Below are 14209 nucleotides of genomic sequence, written 5' to 3' on the forward strand. Positions count from 1 at the left end.
AATTTATTCACACAACAAATGGTGAGGAAAATACTCCCCCCACCCCAAAGGCAAGCTTTTGACATTCTGAAAGGTAAATACCACGCAGTTATTGAAGATCTCAACAAAATAAGTTCTGGCCTTAGCACTGCTCCATTAGAAGTCAGCATTGGTAGGAAGACAAGAAGAATAGAATCCTACCTCTGGCATCAGGCCAGTAATTTCTCTGACCTGGCGCAAGCACAGATCTACCAGTGTGCTTTACATTCAATGTGTGATGCCAATGCAGAATTAGCCAGTATAACCTAAAGAGCCTTTGGCCAACCTGGTACCCGCCAGATGTTTGGACTACAACTCTCATCAACCCCAACCAGTGGGCACCAAGTTGGTGAAGGCTGACCTGCACTACTCTGCACAGCTGGTTGAATGTTGCATGCATGCTGAGGGGTAGTTACGCTGTGTGGTCCAAGTACAGATGCCTTAGGCTGCACTCCTGGCCACACCTGGCAATGTTCTATTGAAGTTAATGGAACTTAGACACGCATAAGATAAAACTGTCAATATTTTCCTGGCACTTAAGGGTGCTGTTAAGGGACGCCGGTGGTGCTGTGGTCTAAACCACTGAGCCTAGGGCTTGCCGATTGGAAGGTTGGCAGTTTTAATCCCCGCAACAGGGTGAGCTCCTGTTGCTTGGTCCCAGCTTCTGCCAACCTAGCAGTTCAAAAGCACATCAAAGTGCAAGTAGATAAATAGGTACTGCTCCAGCAGGAAGGTAAATGGCATTTCCATGCGCTGCTCTGGTTTTGCCAGAAGCGGCTTAGTCATGCTGGCCACATGATCTCAAAAAACTGTCTGCGGACAAACGTCTGCTCCCTCGGCCAGTAAAGTGAGATGAGCGCCGCAACTCCAGAGTTGTCTGTGACTGGACTTAACTGTCAGAGGTCCTTTACATTTACCTTTTTAAGGATGCTGTTGGCTCCTGAGTCTCGTGTTTAGAGCCATTGCTTACCTTGGGGTTCGTTCCAGCTTTGTGGTTCTATGATTATACTCTGCACTTAAACCCACAATCACACAATGCACTTGCAGTTCTCAATGTTGCAAACACAAAGGAAATGCAGTTGATAAGGAAATTCTTCTACCAGTTATGCAAAGGTAAGTCCACTAGGCCTCAATGGGGCTTATATACTTGCAAACAACAGCACCATCATAAACCTATTCTGCGGTAACAAAAGCAAATCTTAACCAAAAGAGTTTTAATTATCTGTCTGAAGGCTGGGAAGGGAGTCTGTGAGCCTGGGCAGCACAACCACGAAGGTACTCATCAAGCAAACTTAGATGATAGTAGGGTGAACAGCAGAGCATTCCAGAGGATCTTAAAAGGAGGGCAGAATCATGAGTGGGGAGCAGATAGCCCTTCAGATTTCCCAGACCTAAACTACAGTATATGTGGCTTTAGAGGTTATAGCCAGGGCTGAATTGGGCTTGGACACACGCCTCAAGCCAGTGCAAGAAGCAATACAGTCAAATGCTCCAAATAAAGACCTCTAGTAATTGCCTGGTATTCTGAGCCAGCTATAGTTACTGAACAGTTTTCAAAGGCACCCTCCCATAGAGTGGTCCCAAGTATGTGTGGTAGTGGCCAGATACCCCCTTTTCTGGAAGTGACTGCTTCTGGCACACTAAGTGAAGCTCCTGGCCACGGCTGAACCATGCCCCTCCAAGCGCTAGCAAACTGAATAATCACTCTCAGGTTAGCTTTCCAGCTGAATACACGTGAAACTCGGAAAATTAGAATATTGTCTAAAAGTGCATTTATTTCTGTAATGCAACTTATTATTATTTATTTTTCTTTTAATTTTTACAAATGCTTTCTTTTGGAAATTCCACAGTAATAAAACAAATAGTTACAATAATACAAAAATAAACATCACTATTACATTTCATTAATTACACTCCATTTATAATTGACCTGCCTAACGACAAATAATTACAACAAATAAAGGCTTGACATATTTTGCTTTGCATGTCATGCATCTATCTCATATATTGGTTTCACCTTTTAAGTTGCATTACTGAAATAAATGCACTTTCCGATGATATTCTAATTTTCTGAGTTTCACCTATATAAGAACTCTATCTCATCTGGTTTAAATTTTATGTTAAACTGGGAGCAATATTGCAGTCAGGTATTACAAACCAGCTTACAAGTTGCCTCATGAGCTCAGATTGCATCCACCATAGATTTTGTGTGAAACCGGCAGCTGCAGTTTCCACAGGAATGAAACAACTGCGTAAACTGGACTTCGGATGTGACCTGGAAGAAGGACCCTTTTCAACATCCTCTATTCAGTCTTTCAACATTGTGTAGCTATGTTGGTAACTTGTGTGGTGCTGGAAGTTTATTGGGCAGGAACAACCCTGAGACTCACCCTGCATATCTGTGCTACACCTTTGTAGCAGTATTATATCAGTTTAGCGGTCATGGCTTCCCCCAAAGGAATCCTGGGAATTGTGGTTGCTGCTGAGAATAAGCTATTAAGAGATCCCTAGCCACTGTCCCCCACCCCCAAACAAAACCTCAGCTCAGTGGAGAGGTGGGATGACAACTGAAGCCACTTTAGGTTTCCAACTATATATTGCAGAAAATACTGGGATGTCAAGGACAACTCCCTGCCAACATACAACTCCCGGTAATGTTTGTTAAAAGAAAAGTGATGTCACTATTTCCCTGCCCTTACTTAGACTTTCACTTGTAGAGAGCAGGGATATGCAGAAGAACACATTGGCATCATCTCTTATGTTCTTTACCAAATATTACCAGGAAGATGAGGCAGGAATGAGATGGGTCAGCAACATCTACCTGTCCCCTGTAATATTTAGTTGGCCCTTAACATTCTGATGTAGGTCTACAATGTCCTCCATGGAATTATCACTTCTAGGCAATACCAGGCTGAACAGATTTGCAGTCAACTTGTTTCTAAAGTGACTTTGGGCAGGGTGCTTATCTCTGCATTCCCTGCCAGCTACTAAACTCTTCTATGGGATCACACATGCAAAACAGAGACATTACAATATGTTCTCTCTTCTTAGCTGAGCTGTGGACTATTGACCTCAGTTCCTTTTGCTTCCTCTGACCCACTGAAGTGGAGGCAGTATGAGATGCAAATATAAGCCTCAAGAAGTGCCTAATGTCGCTGGCTTTATATGCCCCTACTGACACAAAGCACTTCTCTGTCCCTCTTGCGCTGTAACAGCTGATCCATTTAGGCAGCTTGGAATCGTAAGAACACAAGAAGAGCCTGTTGAATCAGGTCAAAGGCCCATCTGGATGCTCTCACAGTAGCCACCCAGATGCCTTTGGGAAGCCCACAAGCAGGACCTGAGCACAAGAGCAACCTCCCCACTTGTGATGCCCAGCAAGTGGTATTCAAGAGATACACTGCCTCTGACAGAGGAGGTAGAACATGGCCATTGATAGCCTGATCCTCAATGAATGTAGCCAATCCTCTTTTAAGGTTATCCAAGTTGGCCACCACTACATCTTGTGGAACATCTAAAACGCCGGACAAGCCTATGATGATTCCAAGCCAGGATCATCAGTTGTGTGGACCATTGCAAACCAAAGCATCATTGTGCATCTGGAATGAGGGTCCTTGCAAGTAAATGCCAATCTACACATTCAGAAAAATCGCATGGCACAGCCTGTAAGGCACTATAATACTGGTATGGAAATTCCACAATGAAGTGTTTCCTTGTGGCAAAAACACTGCTTACACAAAGAGTGCTATCGTGTAAGGAAGACAGGATCTAAACCTGTCTGGCATGCTGGTTAGCTAGACATGCTGCATCAGAGATTTTGTATGTCAGGGAAATATTTAAAGAGGCAAACTCCACTGGTGCCCTGACGTCTGATACCAGGGAGGCTGCATTATATCGTTTCCCCAGGCATGTAGTTTGGTACTGAAAAACTGGACATAGGATATGTGGGAGAGCTGAGCCCACCGGTTTCTGCAGGATTAATGTTTGAGTTGTGCCCATTCATCCTTTTCATTACGGATTTCCACTTAGCTAGGGTAAATTACTGAAAAGTACTGGTGGTGGATGATGGTTGGAGGACTTGTCTGTGAATTGATAATGTGCCTGGCTGGTGTTATTGTTGATGAAAAAGAGAGGGCACTAGGATCTGTCTCAGGCTCAGTCCTTTGGTTTGTGGTTGACTGCTGGTCATGAGTAGGGATTGCATGAGTAGCTGTCCAGCTTCCCAACAATCTATCATCCAAAGGTGGTCTCCTGCTTCAAAAGACTCTCCGCCTTGCTGCCCTGTATGCTCAGAACTGCCTCCCATAACGCGTACATGGTGACACCTCTCTTACTTGAAATCTCTCATCAGAAGTAGTATTTTCTGCCCACAGTCATTAGCACAAACATATTATTTCCTATGTATTCCACCTAGTGGTGCAGCAACAAAACTGCTAGCACATTTGCAAAGCTCAGCAGGGTCTAGTATGGTTTCAAGTTGGATGGATGACCGCGTGTTGAGATTCCAGCATTGCAGGGGGGGGTGGAGGACTTGGATGGCCTTTGCGGTCCCTTCCAACTCTATGATTATATGTCATAATGTAGCCTGTCGGCTAATTAAGCCTAACCATGTGTATCTGAAACAACCATATATTCCTTCTCTGCTAACTTCTGCAGCTTTTCCTTTCATATTCTCTAAAATACCATACACACTGATGGAGCTACGTAAATCAATGCATAAAATATATTGCTTTCTGTAGACTATTACAAACTTAACCTTCTTTGAAATAATGGTCATTTCCCAGGAGTAGTTGTAGATCCTCTAAGATGGCTTTCCCCAACCTTGTACCTTCCAGATGTTTTGGACTAGAGCTCCCATTAGCCCCAGGCAGCACGGTCCTGCTGGCTCAGGCTGTTAGGATTTGCGTTGCAAAACATCTGGAGGCACAAGGTTGGGAAAGGCTGCTTTATGATGTGCCAGCAGGATTTTAGGGCTCATCCACACTTACCTTTGCTTTGCATTTGTAGGCACAGGTTCAAGCTTTCCAGATCCAGATCTGAACTCTTTGGGTTTTTTGCCCCACACTTTCCTTGCAAACCCCTCTCTTTCCCGCTGAATTGGAACAAACAGCAATCTGCTGAAAGCCCAAATTGCCATTTGCTCCTATTCGGTGTCAAAGAGTGGGTTTTCCTGGGGAAAGCACTCAGACATGGACTGGGAAAGTGTGTGTGTGTGTGTGTGTGTGTGTGTGTGTGTGTGTGTGTGATGGGTGAGGTTCAAACTACTTATTCTCTGTGACTTTAGCATTGCTGTTTAAAGCCCAGTGTTCAGGTTATCCACTGAGATCACTGCATCTACAATCAAATTTTAGGTGTTGGTTTTAGAAATAAAGCAATAAAACACACACACACACACACACACACACACACACACACACACACACACACACTTCTCCATGTACCCAAATAGTACAGGAAGGAACTTGGCTGCAGTGGCATCTCTTTTTTACAAACATAATTTGAGTAAAAGCATTGAGGTGATAGGCGTGGTAGAATATATTTTGATTCCTTCCCCTCTGAAAAAGCTCCCTGCATGTAGTAAGAGAGTGGGCTATACAAAGCAATCCCCACTACTGTGCTAGGGGAACGTGTGGGGTGTTGGGCATTCCAATATATGCTTCCCTCCTGCCCTCTGAAGTGGTATGGTACAGCATTTGTTCACTACAGTCAACTGCCTCTGTCTATGACCCTCAGTTCCTTCTGTGGAATGGAGCAAAAGCCAGAAACACACACCATCTTGAATTGCTCTGTTTTTGGTTAAACAAGTTGTCTCTCTCGTGCAGATGCAAGAAAATGAGAAACCACATCACGAATTGGTTTCGGAAGAGCTGCCCGAGGAAAAACTGCCTGAGATGGAGATCAGAGTGGTTGGTGAGGAAACTTCCACAAAGGAATCCCTGTTCAAAGTGGTCCAGACCCCTGTGAGTGAGATCGATGAGACAGCCACCCTTCCTGCACAGCTGGATAGATCTCACAGCGTACAGCTTGAGGGCTACCTAGGACGGAAGCACGATATAGAGGCACCTAACAAGAGGGCTTCGAACAGGTACAGTTGAATGTTTGCATGGCTTCTGGGCTTGTCTCTCGTATGAAGAATTGGCAACAGCTTCCCTAATTAACATACACAGCAGCCATTGCCTACCTGGTGCCTTCTGATTGTTTGGAACTACAACTCCCATGATCCATGACCATTGGCTAGGCTGGTGAGACTTGCAGTACAGTACAAAATTTCTGGAGGGTACCACATTGACAAAGGCTGCTTTACAGAGTTGCTATTGCTGGGGGCCACAGGCAGGTAGTTCTCCGCTGCAGGACAAATGAAATAAAGTCAAATCCTATGAGTTCACAACAGATCGAGGCAAATGATGGAGATTATATAGGTGGTGGCACCAGCATTGCCACCCCTGCATGTGTGAAAGGTTCTTGGCACGTTGGGCTTTATGGAAAGGAGAAGTGAAAAGCTTTCTTGCAGTGTAAGGCCCATACTGGCAAAGCCTTTGTGCTCCAGAGGAGATTGGGGCCAAAGCGAGTGTGGTTGTTGTGAGACTTTTCTTAGCATTACTGTAGCATTTGTGGCATACAAATGCAGAAGCACAGCACTGCAGGAGCCCAGTCTGGTCAGCTCAGAAAGGCAAGAACAGGTCAGCCCTGCATATCCTTAAATTCAAGAACAAAGTGTGGTCCACAGTGCCTGTAAGTAAAGGGTCGGCAAGGTTTACCTTGTCTGGGTCGGTTCACTCCCACAGAGATTGCTCTGTGGGCTGGATCACGTCTGCACAGACGCGATTTTCAGCATCTGCGTCTGTGCAGACGAGATTTTCGGCACCTGAGCATGCGCAGACGCGATTTCCGGTGCCGTGGAAGCGAGCCCCCCGTGCATAGAGACTCACTAAGCGGGCGACTCAGTTCGGAGGTGGCTTGTGGGCTATTTAAACGACCCCGTGGGTCGCTTGTAGCCCACGGGCCGCAGATTGCCGACCCCTGCTGTAAGTCCTTACAAGTATCTTGAGCTATTTTAGCCCAACAGGTGGGATCTGGCACTTATTGGCTGGTTCTGCCGCTGTCTCATAGTTGGAATATGCTGTGGCCTCTGTAATATACTTGTGCCGCATCATCAGAAAAAGCTGCAGGGTGAGTACATCACATCTTTGTGTCGAGTAGCCAACAAGCATATTGAGTAACAGGTTGGAAGAGAAGACCAATCCATGGTATCACTGACTCTGTCTGCAGACTCCTCTGACCCTTCTTTTACCACATGTATTTTGCAATCCCTTCCCGCCAGGTTACACAAAGGCTTTGTCTTCCACATGGAATGAATAAACTTTTTTAATGCTTTCTGATCTAAAATTTATTCCTCCCCTCACAGTTCAGAATACATAAATGTATTTTTCTTTCTACAATTACGGCATTGAAAAAATAGTACTCTGGTACTGCTTTCTGTACTTTCTCCTCAGATCTGATGGTTTGCTATCAAGGTTGCCAATGTGCCCCAATGTGAACCAATGATTCAATGTGCCTCAGGGTCCCCTCTGTCTACCAAAATTAGGTTTGAAAGAAACGATCTATTGTAACCAATAGAATAAGCTGCTCTCTCTGCCCTCAACAGTTTCTTTAGTTTGGAAATGTACCCCCAGTTTATTCCCTTCCCTGGAAAGAAGTGGAATGGCTATTGTTAAACGTTCACTCTTCACTTCCCCAGCTGGTGGAAACTTATGGGATTAGTACTAGAGAGTTTAGTTTTCTTTGGAAGAGAGAGCACTGAAGACTTATAGCCATACTTGTAATATTTGTTGTATTTACAAATATACAAGTAGAACATATTGGAAGCAAACTGACCCTTCTGAAGCAAGCAGAACATTGCCTAACACTGCATCAATTTTCCAGGGGGCAACTTATGCAGCCCCCTCCCATTAAACTGCACCTCATTTTCTAGAAATTGTGGGTCTATTTCAAACTGCAAACTGGGCCCAAAACTGTTTCCTTTTCTCTGGAGGGTATCACCTTCAAACGGTGAAACCATTGCATACCAAACATTGGATTCTAGTCATTCTTTGTAAGGGCCATAGAGTTTCTTTTGTTAAATTCTCTGACCACTTACAGTGATAAAAAAAGATGGCCAAACACACAATCTGCTCTAGAGGATATTTTTAGTGGAACAGAAGCATCCGAAGCTGGTCTTGGCATGTTCTGTATCATTTTGTTCCCTTAATAGACACTCCTGAACAAAGATCCTTAGGAATAAGTCTCTCTTGCTTTTCTTTCTCTGAAAGATCTTTGGTTTGGTTTTGCCTACTACAAAAAAATCATTTTTAAAAAAACATCTTCAGGTATATATAACTTTTGTCTCTCCTGGGGAATACAACAATAATAACAATGTTGTTCCGACACCAAAAGTTAAATCTGATATTTTAAAAAACTAGTTTTACCAAAGACACTAATAGCAAATTCTAGTTAAGAGATTTTTCTGATTTTAGAAAATGAGGTAGGAATGAACAAAAAAATCTTTTGAGTCTGATTGGGGGGGGGGGGGAAGAGTCATGCAACACAGTCCTATAAAAGTTTACTCAGAAGTGAGTCCTGTTGTGTTTAATGGGCTGTGTTACGGAGTGTGGCATGCAGCCTCAGAAGAGTTTGTGTCCCCTATTGAGCCGTGTTTCTTCTTGGCAGGTCCTGGAATACGTTATACTGTGTGCTCAGAAACAGTGAGCTGACCTTCTTTAAGGATGCCAAAAGTTTGGCCTTGGGTGTGCCTTACCATGGAGAGGAGCCTTTCCGGCTGAAGAATGCCTTCTGTGAAGTAGCTGCTGGTTACAAGAAGAAAAAACATGTCTTCAAGTTGAGGCAAGGCCCCTAACAGCTTTCCAAAACTTTGTTCAAGCGTGAGCCAGTTTGGGTCAAACTCTAAGGCAGACAGTCTCTGGCCATAACATTGCTGTAGATCCTTTAGCAAGATAAGCTTTCTGAGTATAGGCAATCTTCCGTCTGAACAACCTAGAGGTTATCTGGGGAAATGGTGCCTTTCAAGGTGTGGGTCAGAGTGGAACACATATTTTAAGGTCATGAAACCTGGAAAATGTTTACTGAGTCCAAAGTGATGAACACATAAGAGAACTCTCCATTGCATCAAACCACAGGCCCATCCAGCCCAACATCCTGTTTCCCACAATGCAACCAAGAATCCAAGATGCCTATGGGAAGCCCACAAACAAGGCATGTGCACAATAGCTAATTCCTGCCTCTGATCCTGGAGGCAGCATACAGCCAGTGTGCCTTATCCCATGTGCATCATGGGATTTACATCAAAGATTAGGTTGATAGCCACCAACAGCTCTTGTAGCTGTGAGTTCCATAGTTTAACTACGCATTGTGTGAAGAAGTGCTTCCTTTTGTCTGTCCTATATCTAACACCATCCAGTTTCACTGAATGATCCTGGGTTTCTAGTATCATGGGGGGGGGGGACCACACGTCACTTTGTCTTTTATGCACCACCCCAAACATGGGTGCAGCTAGGATTTTTGTTGGCGGGGCAGAACTGACGTGATTGGTCAGTTAAGTATTTCTATTGTTTTACTTGATCTAGGGTGGGGCAGCTGCCCCCTCCCTCCCCACTACATCCAAGACCCCAAATGTTGTAACCTTTCCTTCTAGGGTGTCCCTCTAACCCCTTGATAATTTTGAATCCGCTTTCCTGCAGCTTTCCCCGCTTGAGTTACTGAGATGTTCTTTAGTTAACCCATCTCAGCCTGTTACACAAGAAAGCCCTCCAGACACTAGCATTTCCCCCTTTTATTAATTGTGCGCTTCTCTTGTTGCCTCAGATCTTTTTAGTGCACTTTGGTACAATAATTAAAACACTTATTTGCCAGAGTCACCTCAAACTGAAGAAGTGTGCATGGACACGAAAGCTCATACCAATGACAAACTTAGTTGGTCTCTAAGGTGCTGCTGGAAGGAATTTTTTTATTTTGTTTCTCAAACTGTTTGTTTGCTTATGATGACCTTTATAACCTGCCCTTCCTCCCAAATGAGCCCAGGGCAGAGTTAGTTCATTGAGCAGTTTGTATGCATTGCATTTCCTCTTCACAAATTGCACATACTGTACTGGATTGTGAGACAGGGCAAGGGAGTTAAACGAGGTGATGTTTTGGTACCTTCCAACTCTGTAATGATTTGGTTCTTAAAGCATGCAGTAGCACATATTTGCATTTCTCACTGTATTCAGAGAAGGGTGACAAAGATGTTGAGGGGTCATCTTTGTAGAAAGGTTAAAGGAGTTTAGCCGGGAGAAGAGATGATTGAGAGGTGAAATGATAACCACCTTCAGATATTTGAAGGGCTGTCACATAAAGGCGTGCTATGGTCCATGGGGTCACGAAGAGTCGGACACGACTAAACGACTAAACAACAACACATAAAGGATAGAGTAGATTCCCGCTCCCCAGTTAACTCCAGTTAGATCCAGAGTAGGATCTGAACCAATGATTCATTAAAGGAATTTTTGACAAAACATTAGGAAGAAACTTCCAGACAGTACAAGCTGTTGAAACAATGGCACGGACTAGCTTGGAAGGTGTGGACTCTCCTTCATTAAATGTTTTTAAGCAGAAACTAGATAGCCACCTGTTATGTACTGAGCTGAATCCTAGAACAATAGGATTCAGAATCAGCGGGAGCTACCCAATCCAACTCCAGGTGGAAGTGAATCCGCAACCTGATTGGCCTGCTGGAGCAGCCAATCAGGCGGCTGGCAGAAGTGAATCTGCTACCTGATTGGCCTGTAGGAGCAGCCAATCAGGCTGCAGGCAAAAGTCAATCCACAATATAATTGGCCCACAGGTGTAGCCCTGAAGTAGCCAATCACGCAAGGCCCATTGTGTAAATAATGTATATAAGCAGATGGTTTTGGGAAAAGAGCCATTCGTCTTCTCTTCTCCTCCTTGATGACTATGAGCTGAATAAAGAGCATGAAATTCACTCTTGACTCCGAGTATATTTCACTGGCGACGAAGGTGGGATCCTGCTGAGCTGACCGCCACCACGCACTGCACCGCAGCACCGCCACCTGCTGCACCGCTGCATCGCACCGTGCATCCAGGCTTCAGCTCCAGGACCCAAGGAACCCAGAATGGCAACCGACAGCAGCTTCTCGCCATTCAAACCAGCATCAGGAGACTGGGAAGGGTACGCCGCCCGTTTCAACTTCCTCCTGCAAGCGAAAGAAGTCACCAACGATGCCATGAAGAGGGCGACATTCTTCAGCGTCTGTGGAGAGGAGACGTTTGAAATCGCCCGGGCTCTCCTTGCACCTAGAGATGTCGCTACCGTCTCTTACAAAACAATAATGGAACGGCTGAAGGAGCACTTCTCACCACAGCCCTCGGTGGTAGCTTGCCGAAATGCCTTCTACGCAAAACGGCAAGCCCCGGGGGAAACCATAACTGGGTTTGTGACCTCCCTCCGCCAAGCCGCCCGGTTATGCAACTTCTCAGAATTGGAGAACATGCTTCGTGACTGCCTCGTCGGTGGCCTGAGGGACGAGATGTTGCAACGACGCCTCTACGCCAAAAAAGACCTCACGTTCCAGATTGCTCTGGAGGAAGCCCTGGCAACCGAAGCCGCCGAGAGGTCAACGCAAGAGGCACGACCGGCCCCGCCATCCCAACCGAGGGTCTACCACGAAGACCTCACCGACGAATCCGAATCTGACAGGGAGGAAGTACACCGAGTACAGCGGCGCACTCAAGCAGCACACACACCACAGCAGCCTCGACGAGAAGGAGGGAACTGTGCAAGCTGCGGGGAGAACCACGAGAGGAGGACCTGTCGTTTCCGCAACGCAGAGTGCAGGCAGTGCAGAAAATTGGGACACATCGCCCGGGTGTGTCGGGCTCGACTCACCCGTCGACAAGCATCAGATGACCGACCCAGGAGCCCCAGGTCACACGGCACCATGCACCAAGGCAACTCGACGGAGATCACGGACTACCAGGTATTCCAGTTGCCCCATCCCAGCACAGAGAAAATTTATATAGAGGTACAGATAGAGGGAGCCCCATGCCGCATGGAGCTGGACACGGGTTCAACTCTATCCATAATCTCGGCCCGAACATTAAGGGAACTGTGCCCTAATGGGGGTCCCAAACTAAGGCCGGCCCCATTCACCCTCCGGGACTTCCAGAAACGTAAGGTCCCTACTATGGGGGTGGGGACCTTCAGGGTGCAATATCGAGGGCGAAAGCAACAATTGGACTTGCTGGTAGTTAAGGGCCCCTACGTTAGCTTACTGGGACTGGCATGGTTTGGACCTCTGGGGCTAGCCGTTACCGGGGTGAACCGCACTAGCTTACAAGTGGACGTGGACGCCATATGCAAAGAGTTTCCAGGGGTTTTCGATGGGGCATTGGGACGATATACAGGACCCCCCATTGCCCTACAGCTAGACCCCGCTGTACGACCCATCAGGCACAAGGCCCGCCGGGTCCCGTTTGCCCTGAAACCCCGCATAGACGAGGAATTGGACCGGCTCGTGGAGCAAGGAGTGCTGGAGCCGGTGCCCAACGCCCCCTGGGAAACTCCAATTGTCACACCCGTCAAGCCTAACGGTTCGGTCCGCATCTGTGCAGACTACAAATGCACCATAAACAAGGCTCTCACGGCCCATGCATACCCAGTGCCAGTGGTCAGCCATGTCCTCGCCACCCTGGCTGGGTCAAAAATCTTTGGCAAACTGGACTTGGCCCAAGCGTATCAACAGTTGCCTGTGGACGAAGCCACAGCAGAGGCTCAGACGATTGTGACGCACAGAGGGGCATTCAGAGTAAAGCGGCTGCAATTTGGCGTTAGCGTGGCACCAGGCATATTCCAGAATCTAATGGACTCTCTCCTTAAAGGGATTCCTGGTGTCACCCCCTTCTTTGATGATGTACTGATCGCCGGGCCCACACCAGAGGAATTTGAGGACCGCCTCCGCTCCGTCCTGCACCGTTTCCAGACGGCGGGCCTCAAGGTGAAGCGGGAAAAGTGTTTACTGGGAGTGCCGCAGGTGGACTTTCTGGGATTTAAGGTGGACGCAGAAGGGGTCCATCCAACCGGTGACAAGGTACGGGCCATTTGTGAGGCCCCAGCGCCCAAGAGCAAGCCCGAACTTCAGTCATTCTTGGGACTATTGAACTTTTACCATGCCTTCCTTCCCCATAAGGCAGCGGTAGCGGAGCCCCTACACAGACTCCTAGATAAAAGGGCCCCTTGGGTGTGGGGCCAGCGACAAAGGGCCGCATTCCAGGCAGTCAAGGACTTGCTCGTCTCGAACTCGGTCTTGGCACACTTCGACGAGAGGCTGCCAGTGGTGCTGGCATGCGACGCCTCTCCCTATGGCATCGGCGCTGTCCTGGGACACCAACTCCCGGATGGAAGAGAGGTGCCGGTGGCATACTTCTCCCAGACGCTTGCTGCAGCCGAACGAAACTACTCACAGATTGACAAGGAGGGTCTGGCAATCGTGAAGGGCGTAAAAAAATTCCATGATTTCTTGTACGGGCGGCCCTTTACCATAGTGACTGACCACAAGCCGTTGCTTGGCCTGTTTGCCCCTGAGAAGCAGACCCCCCAAGTGTTGTCTCCACGTGTCCTCAGGTGGTCAATTTTCCTTGCCGGCTACCAGTATGCACTAATCCACCGCCCTGGGAAGGCGATGGGCCACGCAGACGCCCTCAGCAGGCTACCACTACCAGAAACAGGCCCCGACCCAGCGCCTGCGCAAGAGGTTATGACCCTGGAGCTGCTTCCCGACCGACCCATTCAGGCACAAGAAGTTGCGCACCATTCCACAAAAGATAGGGTCATCTCCCGGGTCCTGGACTGGGTGTGGCGAGGATGGCCCAGCAGCAGCCCCGGGCCAGAATTCGCTGGCTACACAAACCGCAAACATGAACTGTCGGCCCACAAGGGGTGCCTGTTATGGGGAAGCAGGGTTGTTGTTCCCCAGCCCCTCCGCAAAAGGGTCCTCACAGCCCTACACGAGACACACCCAGGGGTAGTGAGGATGAAGGCCCTTGCCAGGAGTGATGTGTGGTGGCCGGGGATTGACAGAGAGATAGAGGCCTGGGTCCAACACTGCCAGACCTGCCAAGAATCCCGCCCGGATCCCCCAAG

General features: G+C 47.3%; 1 protein-coding gene across 7 annotated transcripts in view; it reads left to right on the forward strand.

Annotated features, from left to right (window-relative positions):
• Positions 1-14209, forward strand: part of SPTB (spectrin beta, erythrocytic) — a 101984-nt gene that overhangs the window by 79424 nt on the left and 8351 nt on the right. For all 7 annotated transcript variants that reach the window (XM_060277819.1, XM_060277844.1, XM_060277833.1 and 4 more), the window contains 2 exons: positions 5841-6103; positions 8725-8898. In XM_060277819.1, coding sequence (XP_060133802.1) covers positions 5841-6103; positions 8725-8898 — 437 coding nt within the window. The remainder of the gene's footprint in view (positions 1-5840; positions 6104-8724; positions 8899-14209) is intronic.

Source organism: Zootoca vivipara, chromosome 1 (genome assembly GCF_963506605.1).
Source record: "Zootoca vivipara chromosome 1, rZooViv1.1, whole genome shotgun sequence".
NCBI classification, from domain to species: Eukaryota; Metazoa; Chordata; class Lepidosauria; order Squamata; family Lacertidae; genus Zootoca; species Zootoca vivipara.